Source organism: Ustilaginoidea virens, chromosome 1 (assembly GCF_000687475.1).
Source record: "Ustilaginoidea virens chromosome 1, complete sequence".
NCBI classification, from domain to species: domain Eukaryota; kingdom Fungi; phylum Ascomycota; class Sordariomycetes; order Hypocreales; family Clavicipitaceae; genus Ustilaginoidea; species Ustilaginoidea virens.
The window spans coordinates 4,447,986-4,468,776 of NC_057316.1; the positions used below are offsets into that span (position 1 = coordinate 4,447,986).

The window sequence follows — 20,791 nt, forward strand, 5'->3', positions numbered from 1 at the left end:
GCGCAGGTTGCAAGCTGTCTTAGGTAGATACTTGGCCGTGCCTTCCAGTCTTTGGCGATCCCTTGCTCCTGCTGTTACGGAGTACATATTTGACTGCCTCACACCTCCTTACATGGCACAATGCTACAAAGTTCAAATTCACTTGGCCTCGCCCAGCATTTCGGCGACGAACGGCACGACAAGAGCGATTGACTGGTTCTGGATTCAACATGGCTGCAACAGTGCAGCACCACCGAGCCACCGAGCCACCGACAGCGACAGACATCCTTGCCTATGGACGCGGCAGCCCGGGCCAACTCCTGCTGCCCAGCCTATGTCTCACGTCTGCAGGTGTGGCCAGGGATGCAAAGTCAAGTCAGTCTGCACTGCACGTATCCGGTACTCGATCCGAGCCGTCTTCTCCATCCGCAAACAGCTACTAACAGGTACTGACCCAGCGCAGCCAGCGATGGAAAAGAGACGAACCTGCGCCGTGCTCGACTACCTAGGTAGGTATGTTTCTCCACCAATCTAGTACTGCAGGGTTTGAAGGGATCTGCAATTACGCAGTACCCGCATCGGTGTCTTACGCCACTGCCGTGCCCACTACCTAAGGGCCGTGCAAGTTTCCAACCGATTGCTTGTTGTCCCTGAGGGGGCTCGCTACCATGTACTAGTCTTAGTTCCCGCTCGTTAAATCGCGGCTTGGCTTGCAGTAGCTCCGGGCCGAGACGTCATGGCGATAGGTCTCACCAGCGTCGGAAATCTACCGACAGACATTTGAACTGGCTCATTTCGTGCATTTCATGAGCCATGAGTCGCGAGCCAAAACCCAGGCAAGCAGGAGCTGCCTACCTAGTTTTACCCAGCTCCCCCGCGCTCTCATGTGATGGGAAGAATCCCGGTAAAATCGCGCGTGACGCCGACTACGGAGTAGGAGCACAGCATTCTGAGCAAGTTAGTCGGCCCTGACCACCGAGATCAAACAATAGTTTACCTGGTACCGACTCTACGGCCGTATACTAGCCAAGTAGTGCAAAGCGCTGCCACATCGAGAAATGCGACTGCACCTTACCGCGATAGACAAACTGCGCTTCCCAGTGTCAACCACCTCTTAACCCACGGGTATCTCTTAGGCACTGGGCAGAACAAGCCAAGCAGCGAGAAAGGTATCCCGATCTTTGCACAAGACCCCGATCATGCTCTTAGTGCAGTGATCAAAATCGAACGACGGATGCGGATCCCTGGAATCGACCAAGCCCCAGCCCCAGCCAATGGTTTCGAGCACATATTTAAGCCAACTCCCTTCGCAGCCGTCTTACATACCCACACGATCCGCAGCGGGTGTCCCGGTTAGAGAGATTCTCTCCACACTGGCGTCTCTAACCTTCTCCGCATCCACCAAATACACAAATCAGGTTGGGAAGAGGGGGGAAGAGGGGAAAGAAGCAAAGGTTATTGACGCCGTCACAAGTCAACTGCGGCTGTGGCGTCAATAATGCAGGTGCTAGCCGCTCGCAGAAACGCCGCACCGTATTACGCGCGATCTTGTGTTGGATGAATGCTTTTTGAGCCTCAAAATAGTATCTGGATTCTGGATCATCTTTTGAGGACAACTTAATTAGACAGGGAGTGGGGACAATGGCTGGATTCAAAAGGATTGATTCCCATTTCCAGAGACGGTGCTCTGCTATTCTCGCCTCTCTCCAACTTTTCCTGACTCTGCAAATCCAAACCTGAGGTCATCATCTCCATCCCGCCTCACAGAGACTGTTTGTTTTTGCAGGCAAGAAGAAGTCGACTGCTGGTTCTGCTGTGTCGTTGCATCCGGGGTCTTCATATTTCTATATTCATTTCTCTTGCTATTTTTCTTGCCTTTTCCCTTGCCGGGGCCCGGCCTTTTCCTTCTTCCCCGGCACCCCTGAATACCCTGCGCTCCCTCCACATGGCTTTTGTAGGGGTCAGCGGAGGCCAACTGCTTTCCGCCTTGGTTCTGCTTGTTCTTGCCAAGGGAGTATGGGAATTGTTCCTCTCGCCACTCAGGGCGTTTCCCGGTCCGCTGGCGGCAAAGCTGAGCGATTGCTGGAGAGCCTTCCTCACATCACGGGGCAGCGTCGACTCCGTCACACGCGGCTGGCACGAGAAATGGGGGAGCGCCGTGAGGATAGGCCCCAACACCATCAGCCTAAGCGACGCCCAGTTGATCAAGGTGATCTATGCCAACAACAGTAAATACGCTTGGAAAAAGGTGTGCCCCATTCCAACTTTGACACTCTGCCGAAAACAACAAAAGACAATCTGACTTTTTTCCCTTTCCCTTTTCTTTTTTTTTCTCTTCCCCCGATTTCCACATGCCCAGAGTGACATGTATCGTGTCAACGATGTCATGGTCGACGGCCAGAGAATTCCCAACATCTTCAACACCCAGGACGAGGCTTTCCACAGCAAGTACACCAAGCCAATCAGCGGCTTCTGGACCGTGAGCAAAATCCTGGAACTCGAGCCCCTGATGGATGAGACGATTTCGGTCCTCGTGAAAAAGCTTGGCAGCAAGTTTGCGGAAGCTCCCGAGCCGTCCATCTGCATGATGGATGATTGGCTGGCGTACTGTACGGAGCCCCACCCATCCTAGCCCCACCCATCCTAGCCCCTCCCTTCTTCCCCTCGCGTCGCGGCATCAAATTTCCATCATCAAACCCACCCCAGGAAGGCGGAATGCTAAATTTTTGAGTGATTAGTCTCCTGGGACTTTGCAGCCAATGTCAGCTTCGGACGGCATTACGGTTTCCTCGAAGAGGAAAAAGACATCCAGGGCATGATCAAGGGGTCTACGGCGGGGCTTTACTACTTTGCTGTGGTGCGTTTCCTCTGCTAACCCTCCTTCCTCCCCCCCCTTTATTTTTGGACACGGACGACAGCTGACACGCATGCTGCTGCCCCCCCCCCCCCCCCTCCCCCCTCTCCTTGCCGCTTCTTTCTCCTAGGTGTCTCAAATGCCCTGGATCGACAGCTGGCTTGACAAGAACCCCATTATCCGCATCGGGCCGAAACCCCTGGACAATGGCTTCAGATACACCGTCAACCTGGTGGCAGACTACCAGAGGAAGCTGCTGGACGGTAACCTCGACCGCAAGCCCGTCGCCAACTTCATCGACAATTACACCGGCCTCCAAAAGACGTGCCCCTTTGCCGACGACAACCAAGTCATCAACTGGCTCATGCTCAACATCCTCGCCGGCGGCGACTCCACGGCCGGGGCGCTCCGCCCCGTTGTCTACCACCTGGCGAAATGCCCGCGGGCCCAGGCCGAGCTGCAGGCCGAGCTGGGCGCGGCGCAGCTGCTCCGTGCCCCCCAATGGATCGCCCAGTGGAGGGACATCAAGGCCCTCCCGTACCTGGACGCCGTCACGTGGGAGGCGGCACGCATGAACCCGGCCATAGGCCTGATGCCGGAGCGCGAGGTGCCCCCGGGCGGGTTCCAGCTCCCGGACGGGAGGCTCATCCCCGAGGGGACAAAAGTCGGCGTAAACCCGGCCGTCGTGACCAGGGATGCCCGCTTGTTCGGCGGCCAGGTTGACAGCTTCATCCCCGAGCGGTGGCTGGCGCTGCCGGGGGAGAGCGTTGAGCACCTCGCGCGGCGCCGTCGGCCCATGGAGGAGGCGACCGACATGATGTTTGGCGCTGGCAGCCGGGCCTGCATGGGGAAGCACCTTGCCAAGGTGGAAATCGGCAAGCTCATCGCCACGCTGTACAGCTTGTTTGATGTGAGCGTTCTTGGCCTACCCTACGACGGTCCGTCCCCCGCGTGTGCTTTTTCTCTGTCTAACACTTGCTACGCTAGATCCATCTGGTAGACATCAATCACCAGTGGAACCACTTCAACTCATGGTTCATGTACCAGAGCGATATGCCCATGATTATCCGCCGAAGGAGCATGGAACCTTGAGGCTGCACGGCTCTGGCTGGGGAATATGGCGCAGGGGCTTTACGTGATAACGAAGTTTGCATATGACGGGCGGTTGGGTTGGCGTTGACTTTTACCATTTCCACCTTGAACTTTTTTTTTTTTTTTCTTTCTGCACCCCAGCGTCATGACTTTGATATTCCGGACACCAAGAAAAAGCATCGGAAACATGAACCACCCTGTTTGGCAACACTAGTGCTGACGATGACTGCTCAGAGTTGATGATGCCGCCGTGTCGAATCCACGCATGGTGTGATGCCAGTGTGATGCCACACATATGACTGCTTGCTTCTTTTGTATTCAGTGGTGCAGCCGACATCTCGCACATCTCGCCATCCCTCCCGACTCGAGGACGTCGACGAACATGGGCGGCAGTGGCCAGGCGGCCCCAGACATGCTTTCCAAGCCGGCCAGAGTAGTACAGCCACCCTCAAAATAGCTGCTCCGTTCCCCCCTCTCCCGCCTCGCCTCGCCTCGCCTCGCCTCGCCTCGCCATCAAGCCCCAGCGCAGCTACATGCAGCTGTCCTCTGCTCCCCCACCCCCCCCCTTGCCCACCTCATTCCCATCAAGCGCCTCTCACCCCGACCGAATCCCCATCGCCCATCCATCCGCAAGCCCACGCCTAGAGGGCCAAAAGCACCGCCGCCGCCCCCAGAACAGGCAGCACATTCGGCCTCCCCGTCGGCACCGCGAGCCCCGAGCTCGTCCCCGTCTTGACCGTCGTGGTAGCCGATGCCGATGCCGATGCCGACGCCGACGCCGACGCCGACGCCGTCACCGTCATCACAGCCAGCGTGCTCGGCAGCGTCTCGGTGGCCACCCTGGTGTCGCCGCTAACCGGGGGGAACAGGTGCAGCGGCGCGTTGGTCTTGTCGCCCCCCATGTTCTGCGTCACGGTGTCCTGCGCCGCGGCCACGACGGCGAGCCCGCAGATTGCGATTGAGCATTTCATGGTGGTTTTTTTTTTTTTTTTTTTTTCCCGTTTGGTTTGGTTTTTCGGCGAGGGGGGGAGGAGGAAGTTGCGCGCTGCGGCTGCGGTGGGTGGATGTTCTTTGGGGATCCTTTGGGAATCCTGCGGGGAGCGGAAGTCGCCCCGTTTGCTTTTAAGTATACCTTGGGAAGCGGGGGAGTAGGCGAGGGAGAAGGAGGACGACGTATGTATCCTGTATCCTCTGGAGCCGTCGGGGAGTAGCTACATTTCCGCTTTGGGAATGGTTTCGCTGGTGGTCGGTTTTAGTAACGCGAACACGGGCGGTTGGTGTTCAAAGCTTGGCAGGCCAATGAGAAGGCCGATGACGTAAGATGGGTCCGGAAACGGCAAGGCTGGCTGGCTGGCTGGCTGGCTGTTGGGTGGCGCGCCGCACGGTTTCGGGCTTGGTTCCTGCGTGGGTGGCACAGGGGTACGGAGTCCGGGCTCCGGGCTCCGGGCTCCGGCTTCTGGCCGAGCGCTGAGCGCCGAGTGCCGCTGCTTCAAATGCTGTCGTCCAATTGTCTGTCAGCTTGCTTGGTCCGTCCTCAGCACGTCAGCAAACACAATCAATCTCTTTCGGGCCGCCAGTCTTATTGTCTGTCTATTGGCCGTGGCAAAGCAAAATCCACCGAGCACATGTCCCTGCGCGTCCTTGTGCAACTGCACAATAGAGCCATCTTCCATTCGTTCCTTTCCTCCTGCCTTGAACCTTGAAATCCCTCCATCACCTGTCCAGAACTGGTACCGCGATTCTTTTTGAGGTATTTTCTTTTCTTTTCTCCCCCCCCCCCCCCCTTTCAATTGCCTTCCCCCCCCCCCAACCTGCTTGACCTGCCGTCTTGTCGCCTCACCGCGCTGCCTGCCTCGGTTCCCCAACCCGGCGTTTAGTCTGGGCTCGCTTCTGACCTGCCCTGCCGCCGCGATTCGCACGCCTCCTTCCCTGCGTAAAGCGGTACAGCTCCGCTTGCTCAGCCTCACTGACCAGAGCCCGTGGCGTGTGGTGGTCGTCTTGAAGCGCATAGTCCACCTCTTCGCTCTTGGCCAGTTGCATGTCGTGCAGTTTCTCGTCCATATCCGCCAAGCTTCGAATCCGCACGACCTGGCACACCTTTTCCTGGCCTGTTCGGTGAACGCGGCCAATGGCTTGCTCTTCAGCCGTGACGTTCCACCAGGGGTCTATGATGATGACTCTGTTGGCAGAGGTGATGTTGAGAGACTGGCCCCCGCTTTTCAAACTTATGAGCTGTAATTCTCCTTGTTAGATGCCATCTCGGGAACAGAAACTGTCTCTTGATAATTTACCATGACTCTCTTGGTTGCATCCCCTCCGATATCTTGCAGTGCCCTATTTCTGGCACCTTCGCTCATGCATCCGTAAAAGTACAGAAAGGGGATTTTCTGATTCCCAAGCATTTGTCCCAAGACTTGCGCTGTTGTGATGAACTGGGTGAATACTGTTTTTGCTCTTTCTGTTAGCGAGACCTTGGGACGGGTTGCTGGAAGGGCCATGCCGTGCCAGCTCTTACCAAGTATCTTGTCGTTTGGGAAATCGAGCAGCCAGCTGGACAGCACAATCATGGCCACCAGCAGTTTGGAACTCGGCGTTTTGGGGATGCGAGGAATTAGTTGGCCTGCAACTAGACATCCTATGCTATCGGGGCTTCTAGTCAACGAGACCCGGTTGCTATCAGCAGCAGGTGGTTGCCGAGTCTCGGCATCATAGTACTGTTGAACAGCTGTAGCCATCGTTTGAACCATTTCCGCTGTCTTCAAATGCATAGTGCACCCTTCCACACCACATTCCTGCTTATTGTCAGCCTGCGTCAGATTCGGCCAGGTTTGCATCTACACACCGCAGAGGCTGCAACTCGAGGTTTCTTTCTTTGCCACTTCTTGGCGGTGTCAAAGCAATGCGAGCAGTGTACATGACCACACTATGCAGTCAGCATCAAAACTACGCCAGCTTGAATGGTAAAATGCGCATTACCTCCAACTTCAAGAACTTCATGGATGCCTCTCCGCACATGCCGCACCTCATGTATTTAGCTTCATGCTCGTTCTGGATAAGACGTAACAGCTCGTCAAACTCGAATCGGCCACAAATTTCGGGACTCTGGATTTTCCTGACGGACTCTATCCCAGAGGCATATTTTTCAAGGTCTTCTGATACCGACTTGTGAGATAAAAGTTGCTCGAGAATCGTCTTGTCGTTTTCACTCTGGGATAGATGATTTCTTAACGCTTGAACATCCTGGCCTGTGACGCTGCTGTTGCGTAAGAGTCTCTCGAGGTTATATGGGTGAGAAGGTGCCATGCGGAGATATTGCAGATGGTGTCTGACAATGGAATTGGTTCCCCGTTTCTCCTCATTCGGAACACATCCCGTCGTTTCCGCTGCTTCCTCTGAGTCTTGACTAGGCCCTGAGCCTGACCCGCCACTCTTGAATGCGGCGACGGCTTTGCTGACGAAACTAGACAAGTATCATTAGAGATCAATCAATCCGAGCCAGCCGTGGCGAAATGCGCCTTCTGAAGCTTACTCGTAGAAAATATTCTCCTCGTCCGACAAGGGAATCGTGATGGTATGTCTTTCCTGACGTTCAAGGTTGACTATCCGGTGACCTAGGAACGAATCGTTCTTGGTTCTAGACCAATGTTTCAGTACCAAGTTGTCCAGAAGCAAGGCGAAATCTTTTACCTCCGATACATCACCATGGATATAAGTGCTTCCAATTTTCCATTTGCCTTGTTCTGGACACAACTGTTAACGGTAAACGGAATTCGCGCGCTTCCACTTTCCTACCTGGGACATGTAGTTTTGCTTAAACATGCTCCAACTCTCGTCGACATCGCATCCGATAAAAGTCAAATACGAAAGAAGCTCTGCGTCATCTTTTAGCACATGCAACTCCATTCCCCCCCCCCCCCCCCCCCCCATTCACAGAACCCAACCTACCTGGGGTTCTATTGGAGAGTGGTGTCCCACTCAGAGCCCAGCAATGCTTTGCTTCCAACGCACAACAGGCTATTTTGCCTAGCTAAGCGTCAGATGATTTGCGCAACTAGATGTTTGTTTTCCTTGCGATACAAACCTTTGCTGGCGGTGTTTTTTATGACATGGGCTTCATCAAGAATAATGCGGTACCAGCGGATGCGGAACAGTAACCCTTTGCTCGAGTCGAATTTGAGCAATCCATTCGGATCGTCATCGCAATCCTCCATGTCTCTATGCTGTTTCTTTATCTCGGAGATTGTAGTTATCCTGAGCTTGGTTAGTTAGAATACCGATTGACATGACGACTTAAGAAAACATACACAATGGGGCGCTCCGCTAATTCCTTCGAATGACTGTGCCTCTTGGGGTCAAATACTACCGTCGTGTCGCTGAAGGATTTTTCGAGGTGGGTGCCCACCTCTTTTAACCACTGATCCGCCACTGTAATGTTTGGCGTAATGACAAGAGTGCTTCTGGAGAACTTTTCGAGGTCGATGTCGATTGGGGGATTCCCAATGATACAAGCGAGACTCATGACAGTTTTCCCCATGCCCATGTCATCTGCCAGTATGCCCCCGAACGGGTTGTTGCGACCTAGCTCTCGCTTGATCATCCAAGCACTAGCAGTGAGCTGGAAGCTTTGAAGGGCTGATCTCATCCCGTCCAGCTTGTATGCTTCGTTGACCACCTTGATTTTTTTAAATCTAAAGAGCCTCATCGCGCCCTTGAGATCAGTCTTTTGAGATTTTGCTCTCCTAAGATCTGAACCTTCTGGGATACTATTGCACAATTTTTGGTATTGCTCCTTTTGAGTACGAGCCGTAAATTCTGGCATAACTGGAGCCAAGGATTCTGAATGCTGGTGCTCATCTAGTAGGCTTCCTTGAAGCTTCGAGACTATACCTGTGCCGATAGTCTTGGCACGCTTAGGGGACCTTTCGTGAAGATGTCCCGACTCTCGCTTTCCGTTTCGTTGGGCCGACTTGGCCTGCCTTTCATCCTCTTTCTCATGAAGCCTGGCCACAAACTCCCGAACGTCCTTTGCCTGCTGACGTCTCTGTCTCTTGATCTTGCCATCAGGTACTTCTTCGGAGTCATCGGCGTTTTCCGGTAAATAGGTGTCATCATCTCTTTCGTTGTCTGCCTCTGAGTCACTCTCTGTGTCGGTAGGGTCTGCTTCATTCTTAACCAGGGTATCGGGTTTCGCATCGTCGGGCGTTGGAAGAGTAGCCGAATTTCCGATGTTTGAGTGATCAGGGTTATAGGGGTCCCTTTTCACCTCAGACTTCAACGTTGCAGTGGCCTGGACTCTGTCTGCATGCAGGGTGGCAATGGCGTGTGACATTTCCGATGAGCCGTACCCATCCTCAACTTTGATAGTGCGGAACGAAAGAGACGACAACGTGACATTTTCAGTCTTGAAAGTGTCATTTTCCATCAGCTTTGGACCCGAGATTGACATGGCTTCGGAACGGTTCAATGGCTGCTCGACCACAGAAGGCTCAGATTTGCTTTGCTGTACTCATGTTAGTATGCAGATGAATGTGACAGTAATGCACCGAAAGATGAAATGAATACCGCAACTGTAACGTCGCCCACCTCCACCTTTATTTGGGTCTCCTCGCTTGACATCCTCTTTGGTCGGATTGTGGTCAGTAAATGATCTTGTGTGGCAGAATGTTTCGTCTACAAGTTCATAAAAGCTACCAAAGACAGCTAGTTGACTGGAAAGCAACTCCTGGGGCTCAAGTGTGTGAAGAGAAGAAGCCCTTTTCAACCCGATTTCGGTGCAAAGTATCTGACCGATGAGTTTCGGGGATGCTGAGGGAAGCACTGCTGGAGAAACGAAGAGTTAAATGCATGTGCTTTGCTAGGTGAGCAGGTGACGTCTGGTAGAAAATGCTGGCCTGACAGTTGGCAGCAGCTGTTCGTCTTGGACAGGTGATGCGCAGCTGCGAAGTTGAGTGGAAAGGTCAGCAACTCTGGAGCACGAATACACGATCTTAACCATCCCACGCGACTGAATGCACCTCCTCCAGCTCAAACGGCACTGATGCTGCTGCTAGCATATGAGATACTACTGTACCAGTGTACCTAGGTAGAGGATGCTTGCTACCTGCTACCAGCCAGGAAAACGTCGTAGCCACAAGCCATGTTTTTGAGGCAATAAAGGCAATTCGAAAGCCCGACAAAATCCTCCGCTGAGAAAATCCCAAGCCTCAGAATTTTAACCGCAATATCACCTTGGTTGGAAGATTGATTTCCAACAAACAGCACCCTGCATTCTAGGGACAAGTCGCCGCCGAGAATACGACGCGATGCTGGCACTGCAAGGCTCTTGGGTGTGCCGATTCTTTGTTGGCCGTGCCATTTCGCGAATTCGGGCTGCAATGTAAACGAGCATCTGCATCCCAGCAGCATGGAATCGTCGAAGTCGGCATCCGAAGTTTGCGTGTCGTCTCTTATTAGGTTGGGTGTCTCGGAGGAAATGGCTGTGATGAAGCGCATATGCAGTTCTGCTACTGATATCGTGAAAGCAGGTCGCCCGATCTCTGTTGCAGCAAGCCGTCAGGGCGTTTGGTATGTTGTGACAGCTGCGTGGTCGGTCAGTCCAGTCGCAATCTTCCCTTGCCCAGAGGGGCCTGTGCCACAGTGTGTTTCGCATAACCATACCGGACTCGTACGCCTGAGGCGTAGGCATATAGGCCCGCGCATAGTAATGGCTGGTTGTCGCTCGTACCAGACAGTACATAGCAAGCCACATCAGTCACAGGAGCCGAGCTTGTTTGCCTGCGGCTCAACCGCGCTGCGCTTGTCTCAGAATTTGAGCCGAAACAACCAGGAACCAGGTCTGGTGCATAATCTGCCGCCGTGCCAAGCGATCGGACAATCTGGCAAGCAGCGGACACCGGACGCAGTACGGACACTGCTCTTGCATTTTTAAAAACAAGCCGTCACGAGACAACATCGGCCGGATGTGGCGTGCACTTGACCGCCAGTTGTCATGACAAACTGACTAACTGACAAACCGACAAACTGACTGGGCAGACTGAGACTGACAAATTGGACATCACGGGCGGGCTATGGTGCCCTCTTGCTGCATAGTGCATAGCGAAAAGTCAGGCAAGCATTGGCCACGTCAATCGGCACCGGGGGGCCGTTGAAAAAATGCCATTGGCCATACTCTCTGAGCGTCCCATGTCCGCAGGTACACCAGCAGCACTTGACGACAAGATTGTCATGATTGTTATTGGCCAAGCTTGATGCCGACGGGGCTTGGAAAATCTGAAATGAGGAGGAGTTGGCTGGCTGCCCCTGCCTTCCTCAGGTACGTATGTACCTGCACCTGCCGCCTGAGCCGCATGCATCCCCTTGAAAGGCAAGGCAACGCAACGCAACGCAACGCAACGCACCGCAACGCACCGCGGCAAGAGCAGAGGACAAAGAGCACAAAGAGCACAAAGAGCCTGCTGCATGCAGCCTCTCTTCATTCTCTTTCAACAATGGCGTGGCCTAGTCCTCTTTCCCATCGTCCGCCTCCGCCCTCTCCTGCGCTCCATCACACCATCATCAGGCGTCATGCGCTCTTTCTCATGCCTGTCACTTTCGCCTCTTGTTGGCGCTTGGTGCCTTCGCTAGATCCTGACGCCGGTTGGGCTTGACGCATTGCGCATGCCTCCACTCGCAAGCGAGTTGAGAAAGTGACGGAGACGTGCAGACCGGAGAGGCACGTCAAATGACAGGCCCAGAAAAGTCTGGTCTGGTTGTTTGTTCGGCTGTCCCAGGTGATTGGATGCTTGCAGCCCTGACCGCCAGCATCAATGCTTTCGCTTTTGCATTCCCAGTTTGTGCCGGGGCTCTGGCGCTCTTTTCGACTCGATCCCAGCCCTATGCTGTACCGCGAATTGGCCTTGTCCCGGCCGTCACGTCAAGCGGGGAGCATAAAGAAAAAGGTGCCTGCATCTTTAGCCACCTCCAATAATCGAGGGAAAGCTCAGGGCCAACATGGTGATGGGAAGAAGACATCCTCATCTCAGACGGCAGGAGTATCACGACAAGGCGCATGACGATTGGCACGCATTGTGCCTTTCGCAATGCTCCCGAGACTGCATATCAAGTTCCCCATCCGACAAGCCGAAACAAGCCCTGCAAGTCACAAAATCACGCAAAGCGCCACGCAGAGGGAAGCAATCGGAAGCTTTGCGCAAGACCAACTATTCGCTCTTCGGGTCTCATCCGTTGCGGTTGGATCATTGAGCTTGCTCTCAACAATGGTGGCAGTCGCCTTTTTTCTGTTGATGCAACGCAGTTTCCGACACGAGTAAGAGGCGTTGTCCTGGACCTATACGCGCCCCGTCTTCAATTCCAGCCCGTGTACTAATTTTGACGAGCAGTCTTATCCTTTTGTTGATTTTGAGTGATACGCTTAAAACGCTATGGCTCGTCATCCCGCAGGCGATGGAACTCGCGCACGGCAACGTCTCCTCTACCTCTACCATCTGTCAAATCAGCGGCTTCTTCCTGTCTGTTGGCATTGAAGCCTGCGATCTGGCAGTCCTGTTGATGGCTGCGCATACTGCGCTATACATACTTCGAGGTCGCAGCGGACTGTACCCGTATCGGTATCTGGCCTACATTTTGGTCGCAGCTGTCTCGCTGATGCTTGCGTCACTGGCATTTATCAACCAGCCCGCCTTTTTCAATTCCGGACCGTATTGCTATCTGCCACATCAGCCAGGATGGACCAGCAGAGCTCTGAGCTGGATTCCGCGATATGTAATCATTGCAGCAATCATGCTGACCTACACCTTCATCTACGTTTATGTCACGTGTGTCCTGAAAAATTTCGAGAAAGGAGATGGTATGAATGGCGCAAACGGTGCACGTCCGACCCATGAGCATAGCGCATCAGATCAGACCTGGGTGCCACCAACTCCTCCTATAGTATATCACGGCCTCCTCCCGCCAACGCCTTCATCTGACGGTGTCTTCAAGGCCTACGCTTGGAAAAAGAACCCACAGCTTTCAGAAGCCGTTTTAACCCAGAGTAAGGGAAACGCGCAGAGCACTCTCAAGCCGAGGCAAGAAAATGAGGGAGCAAAACAACTGCATATGCCGAAGCCTCAAGTTGTTGAAAGGACCTCGTTTCCTGCCAATCAAGAACCAGGCCAGTCTGCTGGGGGCGACCAGGTCACGGGTTGTTTGAGATCGAACAAACACTTGCACAAACACTTGCACATAAACAGCCGGCCTGAACCGTACGCTCCAAGTAAAACTTTTGGCCGTTGCTTGACGTGCTTGGGGGAGGTTTCACCGTCACGGCAAACTGGCTTGGCTCCCAAAGGCCGGCGGTTGCGCGTACTGCCAGGCGAATGGGATTCCTCTCCGGATTTAGTTTTATCGCCATCTACGCTCAACGCGACAGGCATGCCCGGAGTGCGGCAGAAGATTCGACGTCAACTGGGACATTTATTCCTTTACCCACTCGTGTACGTGGCGGGATGGCTGATACCATTCATATCCCATGTCATGGGAGGTCACGAGTCTGCTAAGCCGTTCGGGCTGGTCTTGGCTGGTCTGACGAGCCTGTGTATACAAGGGATGGCGGATTCTTTGGTTTTCCTACTACTAGAAAAGCCGTGGCGATTTTGGAACAAGGGCGGATCAGGCTGCCGGCTGTTCGACTGGTGCAAGCAGCCGGCGATCAAGGGTAACAAGTCCAAGGTTGGCCGCACAAGAGAAGAGATGTTAATTGCGGGTACCATGGCGAGGCAACGGCGGCAGAGAGAGGCTGAAGAGGGGCGAGTAGACCGCACGAGTTCGGTATCCAGAGGCCGAGAATGGTGGGATGTGGTATTTGCTGGCATAGATGATTGCAGTGACGGAGGCTGTCAAAGAAGCATAGCAAACACACCAGGCTGAGATTTGGCATGTTGGCAAAAGTGATTTTCCTTCCTTTCTTCTTTTTTTCTTTCTTTGCTATCCCCCTCCCCTTTTTATTTGCTAGCGGGCTGACTTTTTTTTTTTTTTTTGTCAGACCTTTTGCCAGTGCATGCACCCATCATAGAGGGGAAACATGGAACAAGCTATGAGGTTTCCTCGATCCGATACGTTTTGCGTGAAGGCGTAAAGGTCAAGCTACAGCGCAAGGTCAGAGTCTCGACTGCATCTGGCACCCTAGGTGAAGATTATGTTGAATCTGCCTATAGAGTGCCGCGGGATTTCCCTCTTGGGTCCGAACCATTTAACCCCCCGATGTTTGCTGGCACAAGACTTTATTTGGTCCCGACTTGCCGACGGATATTCCCCTTTTCGAATCGAGCTATGGCGACAAGTCCTGGAGAAACAAAAGCGAATAAAGGAACAAAGAAAAAAACGAAAAAAAAAAAGAGGAGTCCAACCGTATTAAAACACGTAATGTGAGTCATGATGACAGCTTTTTAAAGCCCGAGATTCATCTTCCTCCAAGCAAACATAGTCGACTCTCATTCCTGGCGGATAAATTTCAAAAATGCTTTGCCAACGGCTACTCCATCGTGCGGGATGGGCGCACGCTTCATGCCTTCAGTGTATACTTGGTCGGAGAAGACGCCGACCGTATGTCGATTAAACAGGATTTCCGAAATGATTTCTTCCGTAAACTCGGGGTGGCCCTGGACGGTAAGGTATCTGCCTGGGAGGTACATGGCCTGGACGGGACAAAAGGCGTTGGAGCCGAGGGGGATGGCATCGGACGGGAAGGTTTGCACGACGTCGCGGTGCATTTGGTGAATGCGCTGCGAGATGGCGGTTAGTATGGGGGGTGGGGGGTGGAAAGAAAGACGAGAAGAATGAAAAGGGGTTGGGCGAGAAGGCGAACCAGCTTGTCCAGGCCAAAAAGCTCCTTGCCCTTGTCGGTCAGGTCGACCTCGGTAACGGCAATCTCCCAGCCCTTGTCGCTCTTGCCGACGCCCGCGCCGACAGCCCGTCCCACGATCTGGTGGCCGAAGCAGACGCCGACAACCCTCACCCGCCCGGATTGTATGGCGCGCCTGGTGAAGTCGACGAGCCTCAAGATCCAGGGATCGTTGTCGAACGCGGTGTGCCGCGAGCCCGTCAGCAGGAGGGCATCGACATTGTCCAGGTCCGGGTAGGAGCGCAAGTCGTTGACGACGTCGTGGGCAGACGTGGTGAGGATGGCGTCGAGGTCCCGGGGCGGAGAGAGGGTTTGGGCGGCGCTGGCGAGGAGGGCTTTGAACACGCCCGCGTAGCCGCCGAACCGATGACGGGTCTGCGGCTGGGGTGTGTCGCATTCGAGAATGGCGAGCCGCAGGGGTCGGCGGTCAGAGGCGTCATCCGAGCCCATCTTTGGGGGGGTTGTTTGGGGAGAGGGATGTTTCTGGGGGACGGCGAGCGAGCGGACGTGGGTTGATGAGAGGTCGAGCTCGAGGGGGATTTTGCTAGAGCACGACGAGGGTGGGTAAGAGGCGGACGAGGCTGCGCAAGGCGGGCATAAAACAACGTGGCAATGGGAACGGTATCCCAGGGGCTCTCTTTTTTTTTTTTTTTTTTTTTTTTTTTTTTCTCTCGGATAATTCCAAAAGAGAAAGAAGAGAGAGGGAGGGGGTGGAAGGGAAGAAAGGGAGAAGGAGAAAAAAGAGTCAATGTGAATGGGCCAAAGATCAATGAATAGAGCTACTGTCTACTGTACTGTACCAGGCGTGCTGGGGAACAATTACAAGGCGAGGCAGAGGCAGGTGGTAGCTGGGGTTGCCTGACAGAAGACAACATGATTGGCCGTGCAGAAGTCTGGACATTGAAGGATTGGGCCGGGCGGTGGAGGAGCAAGCTGGTTGGAACCGGAACCGGCTCTAGCTCTGTCTCCTCTCTCAGCTCTCTCAGGACTCGCTCTTTCCTTTCCTTTCCTTTTTTTTTTTTTTTTTTTTTTTTTTTCTTTTTTTCCCCACCCCTCTTCTCCTCTCCGTTTGGCGCGTCTGTCGCACTGGGCCGGGCCCGATGTCGCGGGAGCTAAAACCAGACAGATGGGATGAACCAAAAAACGCCACGGGGTCCAGAGCAGGCGTGCCAGACCGCACCAGCTACAGTGGGTGGGGTGGGCTTTGCCTTGGCGCGCCAGCGCAGTTGACGGTCAGTGCGAAGAGCAACGTCAATAGCAGCCTCTGCCCCTTTGCCCCGGGGGACCGCGGCCGCCCCGCTGGCGGACCAGACGTGAACCACCAGCGCACGCAGAGCTCGGCCGGCCGGCATGTATTTCCTTGTTCTGGTCGCACCGCCAGCTGCGTGGCTGCGCGGCTGCGCGGCCGCAGTTCTGCAGAGAAGATGGGGGGGGGGGGCATGGGGGGCATCGATTCTCGACCCAATGGAGTCCAGCCAGGTCCAGGTCCAGGTCCGGTGCCGGGGTGGTGTGCCCTTTCCTGTTGGGGGGCTGCACTGCCGCAGCAGGGCATCAATGCAGGCAATGCAGGGGAAGAAGCACCGAAGCCCCCCATTGTTTTGGGGCCCCTGGGGGGGTCTTGGCCACGCTCGGCCTCGGCTAATTATAGCCAATGGCGTCTCGAGTGCTTATGTGAAACGCTCCGAGTGGAGCCTGCGCGGACGGACCAGCGCGGACGGACCAGCGCGGACGCCTGATGCGGATGCGGTGCTGGGACTGACTTGCTTGACGTGCATCGCGGCGGGAGGCCGACGTTGACGGTTCATGTTCCGGACGCTGCTCCGCACGGAGATGAATGCCCCCCCCCCCCCCCCCACCAAGCCGTGAAGCATGGCCACCCGGGTTGTTCCAGACGGGCAGAGGCCAGGGCGAGGCAGGGGCAGGGGCAAGGAAGTCACATATACGGATGTAATCTTTGGCGACATCGCCTGGCACGTGGTGGGCGAGGCACAGTGGGTCAGGCAGCGTCCAGTGGCTGGCAGGCCTTGGCATCAATCAGCTTCTGGCCAGCTGCTGGCTGGGCATCTCGGTTGAGTTGACGCTTCGCTGGTCTGGCTCGCACAAGCCTGCACGGGGCTAGCGACTGTGCAACAACACCAAAAACAACCCGGCTGGACCGACAATGGCTGTAACCTGAGGAGGGGAGAGAGAGCTTCGTTCTTTAACCCCCGACGAACCCTCCGCATCCCTCCGCATCCCTCCGCCTCTCTCCGCATCCCTCGCCATCCCTCGCCATCCATGGCTCCCAGAATGCCGTTGCAGGCGTTCCTCGCCGCCGCCCGCAACGCCCTGACCGCGCCGCCCGCCCAGCGCCAGAAGCCCCTGACCTTTGTCGTGGGTAACGAGTCTGCAGGTCAGTCAAAAAAAAAAAAAAAAAAAGAAATCACCAAAGAGACGCTTAATCCCCGCTTCCCCCCCCCCCCCCCTTCCTTTGGCTGCCGCGCGATTGCTAACCCCGCCCCGTTACGTCGTCACAGACCTCGACTCGCTCTGCTCCGCCATCGTCTACGCCTTCCTCCGCACCCACGCGCCCCCGCACACGCTGCACATCCCGCTGGCCAACCTCCCCCGCGCGGATCTCGCCCTGCGGCCCGAGATGACGGCCGTGCTGCAGCACGCCGGCCTGCGCCCGGCGGACCTGCTCACCCTGTCGGACCTGCCGGACCTCGAGCCCCACGAGACCAGCTGGCTGCTCGTCGACCACAACGCGCTCACGGGGCCCCTGGGCAGGTACGCCGGCCGCGTCGCCGGCTGCGTGGACCACCACGTCGACGAGGGCGCCCTGCCCGCCGGCGCGGCCCCGCGCGTCATCGAGCCGTGCGGCAGCTGCATGAGCCTCGTCGTCAGCGAGTGCCGGCAGACGTGGGCGGATGTCTTCCCGCGCGACGACGACGATGCCGATGCCGACGCCGACGCCGACGCCGACGCCGACGCCGATGCCCCTGGCCAGCAGGACGGCCTCGCCAAGCTGGGCCTCGCGCCCGTCCTCGCCGACACCACAAACCTCACCAGCCGGGACAAGGTCCGGCCCAAGGACCGCCAGGCCGCGGCGTTTCTGTGCGCGCGTATCCGCCAGCCGGGCTTCGACCCCGCCGCCTTCTACGCCTGCATCAACGCCGTCAAGGAGGACCTGTCCGGCCTGTGCTGCCGCGACATCCTCCGCAAGGACTACAAGGAGTGGCGCGAGGGCGACTGCCTGCTCGGCGTGAGCTGCGCCGTCCAAGGCCTCGACTACCTGCTCGGCAAGGCCCGCTCTGCCGCCGCCTTTCTGCACCACCTGTCTTGCTGGGCCGAGGAGAGGCGGCTGGACGTGGCGGCCGTCATGACGACTTCGAATCCGGGGGGGGAGTTCCAGAGGCAGCTTCTGGTCTGGGGCGTGACCGACGCGGGCCGGGAGGCGGTGCGGACGTTCAAGGCCACGGCTGCGCATCAGCTGCAGCTGAGGACGTGGCAGGACGGCGTGCTGGACCATGGGGACGCGCGGTTTGCCTGGCGCCAGTACGAGCTGGCTGCCTCGCGGAAGCAGGTCGCCCCGTTGCTCAGGGAGGCGTTGAAGTCGTGCTGCTGATTGAGCAAACAACCCAAAAAAAAAATAAAAAAATAAAAAAATAAATTAAAATTAAAAAAAAAAAAAAAAAGAGCCCATGCGTCGGGAGCCGGTCAAAGCATGCAAAAGGTGCTGCGGATACGCGTCAAGTGTGTTTGTTTGTGTGTTGCGACATCTGTCTCCATTTTACTGCGGGACACTCGAGCCCCGATAGACTACCTATTTAATGCAAACCTGGACATATTAACAACCAAGTTGCGCCCCGGCGGCCCCGTCTATTCTGGTGCAACATGTCCCGTGTAGAGCCGGTTGAGAGCTCGCGCCCTCTCTGCTCGGGCTTCCTGTCCAACAAAGTGCTGGTGCAAATCCTCCACTCCCTTGAGGACCCCCACAAACTCGCGACGCTTCAAACGTCGCTTGCCAATCGTGTCCAGCGAGTCTGCTGGCGGCGGATTATGCAGCAAGTCTTCCGCGGCTGGATCGGCCACCAAGATGCAAGCCTTCAACCAAGTGTAAACCATCCCCGTTGGATAAACCGGTGGTACTTCCTTCAACATTTCGGGGTACACCCACCGAAGCGCATCGATGCACTGTTTTGAATCTCGCGTCGAGGCCAGGACTCGGTAGACCAACTCGTACATTTCCGCGGGCCGTGGGATGCAAAATCTGGCTGGGGCGCGGAACGTGTCCCAGAATCGATCCCACGCCCGTCGCCCAGCGTATGCCGTCATCAACCGCATCGTCTGGCTGTGTTCCAGGGGCTTCCGCATGCTGAGCAATAGGTATTCGAGGTTCCTTTGCGCTCGCTCTAGTTGCGGCCCATATGCTGGAGAGCTGACCACCGCTTCGATGAGGGAAACAAGCATGTTTATAGATTGGACTGCCATGCCTCTCTCTTCGGCCGTGAGAAGCAATCGATCGACTAGTTGCAGACGCAGCAGCGCCTCACCTTCTGCCGAGGTTGCCTGAAAAATGGCAAGCACGAGGTTCTCAACAACCTCGGGCGTCAGCGACGTCCCCGATGTGAGGAGGTTGGTCAGCTGCGCCGCAAGACTGCCAAGTTCAGCCAAGCCCAGCTCTGCGTTTGTGGTCTGGTCGTCGGATTCAAGATCCGCAGAGCGGGTCGGAAGAGAGGGACCCTCAACGCGTGTTTGGAGCGCCCTGGCGCTCGCAGAAAAGTATCTTCGCTGTTGCGAAGCCTGCTGCATCTTCTGCCACTGAACGGCTGATGCTGTGTTGGGCAGCTGAATCCGTGACGACAACATCGATTCCAACTCTCGTCTTTCTGGCACAGCCTGCCCTTTCATCTTGATGGTTTGTTCCAGACTTCGCCTCAGGATCCCTTGCCACAATGTTTCGAGATCCAACTCGATTCTTCGAGGCTCCGTCATGCACTGCACTACAACCGTGGTGCCAGTTGGCGCAGCTCCAAATCCAGAGAACCGTCCGCTGTCATCGTAACTGACACTCTCATCCGAGACAGCATCGCTAGTGGAGAAGTTGACGCACACCCACCCAGTAGAAATACCATTATCGCCCCCAGGCAAAATCATGGTATTGGTTCCCATTAGCTTGGCCTTCTTCCGCATCCGGCGGAGCTTGGTCTTTAGTTCGCCCGGCCCGATGAGTCCGTCAGCTCGAGCTTCCACTTTGAAACCCCGCTTGAGCCACCGTACGAATCGCCCCGAGGAGACATGAAGGTGCCGTTCGTTTCGCGCAGTGGCAAACAGCATGATAAGATTCGGGCCGAGCGCGGCTGGAGAGTCCAAATCGCGAAGGTCCATCAAGGATATGTCGTCGAGGCCCATATCCTCGTAGATGTATTTGATCATCGGCTCTATGACGGAAGGCGAACCGATGGGAGCTTTGGGTAAGGATGGCGAGTGAAGGCTTGGCGGATGCCTAGGGGGTTCAACCCCCAGAAACCAAGGCTGTTCAGAAGTCGAAACGACATTGCTTTCAGGGCCGACGTCAATCTGAGAGTCTCCAGAGTCTGGAAGCTGGTTGTGTTGTGCTGAGCTGTTCCCGTGTGGTTCTGATGAGAATAATCTGGTAGTCGGTTTCCGGGAAACGTGTGCAGGCAACACCGATAAAGCTTGATAAGTTGGAAGCGACGTGGAGGCTACGGCTCTGAATATCAATCCGCGGCAGCCGCAACATGAAAACAATGTGGATGCAGGCCGTGAAAGCATTCTCCAAGTATGTGCGATACAGAACTGCCTCAAGGAGCAAGTTCAAGCAAGCCAAGTTGAGCCTGAAGAAGCCCCCGCCACTTTGCGGTTGGCTGGTTTTTGCTATGTCACGTGACAGAAGACGCTCCAATCGATAAGAAAAACAGCAAGGAGAATATGCAACTATTGTCGCACTGTACTAGTATCACTTCCCACCGACCCAGCGATTG

The 20,791-nt window shown here is 55.6% G+C and overlaps 6 protein-coding genes across 6 annotated transcripts; 3 read left to right on the plus strand and 3 right to left on the minus strand.

The window, feature by feature from the left end:
* Positions 1-1,924: 1,924 nt before the first annotated feature.
* On the plus strand, positions 1,925-3,925 carry UV8b_00994 (uncharacterized protein; the record flags this gene model as incomplete). Its single annotated transcript, XM_043138492.1, has 5 exons — positions 1,925-2,227; positions 2,339-2,588; positions 2,718-2,836; positions 2,964-3,743; positions 3,821-3,925. The coding sequence occupies 5 exons, from the start codon at positions 1,925-1,927 to the stop codon at positions 3,923-3,925; spliced, it is 1,557 nt and encodes a 518-aa protein (XP_042994426.1).
* A 1,836-nt stretch (positions 3,926-5,761) lies between these two features.
* On the minus strand, positions 5,762-9,541 carry UV8b_00995 (uncharacterized protein; the record flags this gene model as incomplete). The annotated part of the gene is made up of 12 exons (XM_043138493.1): positions 5,762-6,157; positions 6,217-6,368; positions 6,441-6,717; positions 6,768-6,848; positions 6,902-7,385; positions 7,455-7,559; positions 7,613-7,665; positions 7,718-7,797; positions 7,871-7,948; positions 8,007-8,176; positions 8,230-9,425; positions 9,488-9,541. The coding sequence occupies 12 exons, from the start codon at positions 9,539-9,541 to the stop codon at positions 5,762-5,764; spliced, it is 3,126 nt and encodes a 1,041-aa protein (XP_042994427.1).
* Positions 9,542-12,003: 2,462 nt separating this feature from the next.
* Positions 12,004-12,891, plus strand: UV8b_00996 (uncharacterized protein; the record flags this gene model as incomplete). The annotated part of the gene is made up of 3 exons (XM_043138494.1): positions 12,004-12,230; positions 12,304-12,770; positions 12,827-12,891. The coding sequence occupies 3 exons, from the start codon at positions 12,004-12,006 to the stop codon at positions 12,889-12,891; spliced, it is 759 nt and encodes a 252-aa protein (XP_042994428.1).
* Positions 12,892-14,394: 1,503 nt separating this feature from the next.
* On the minus strand, positions 14,395-15,254 carry UV8b_00997 (uncharacterized protein; the record flags this gene model as incomplete). The annotated part of the gene is made up of 2 exons (XM_043138495.1): positions 14,395-14,685; positions 14,769-15,254. The coding sequence occupies 2 exons, from the start codon at positions 15,252-15,254 to the stop codon at positions 14,395-14,397; spliced, it is 777 nt and encodes a 258-aa protein (XP_042994429.1).
* Positions 15,255-17,081: 1,827 nt separating this feature from the next.
* On the plus strand, positions 17,082-18,411 carry UV8b_00998 (uncharacterized protein; the record flags this gene model as incomplete). The annotated part of the gene is made up of 2 exons (XM_043138496.1): positions 17,082-17,196; positions 17,321-18,411. 2 exons carry the CDS (start codon positions 17,082-17,084, stop codon positions 18,409-18,411), a joined length of 1,206 nt encoding a protein of 401 aa, XP_042994430.1.
* A 254-nt stretch (positions 18,412-18,665) lies between these two features.
* Positions 18,666-20,222, minus strand: UV8b_00999 (uncharacterized protein; the record flags this gene model as incomplete). Its single annotated transcript, XM_043138497.1, has 1 exon — positions 18,666-20,222. The coding sequence occupies one exon, from the start codon at positions 20,220-20,222 to the stop codon at positions 18,666-18,668; it is 1,557 nt and encodes a 518-aa protein (XP_042994431.1).
* Between the last annotated feature and the right edge of the window lie 569 nt (positions 20,223-20,791).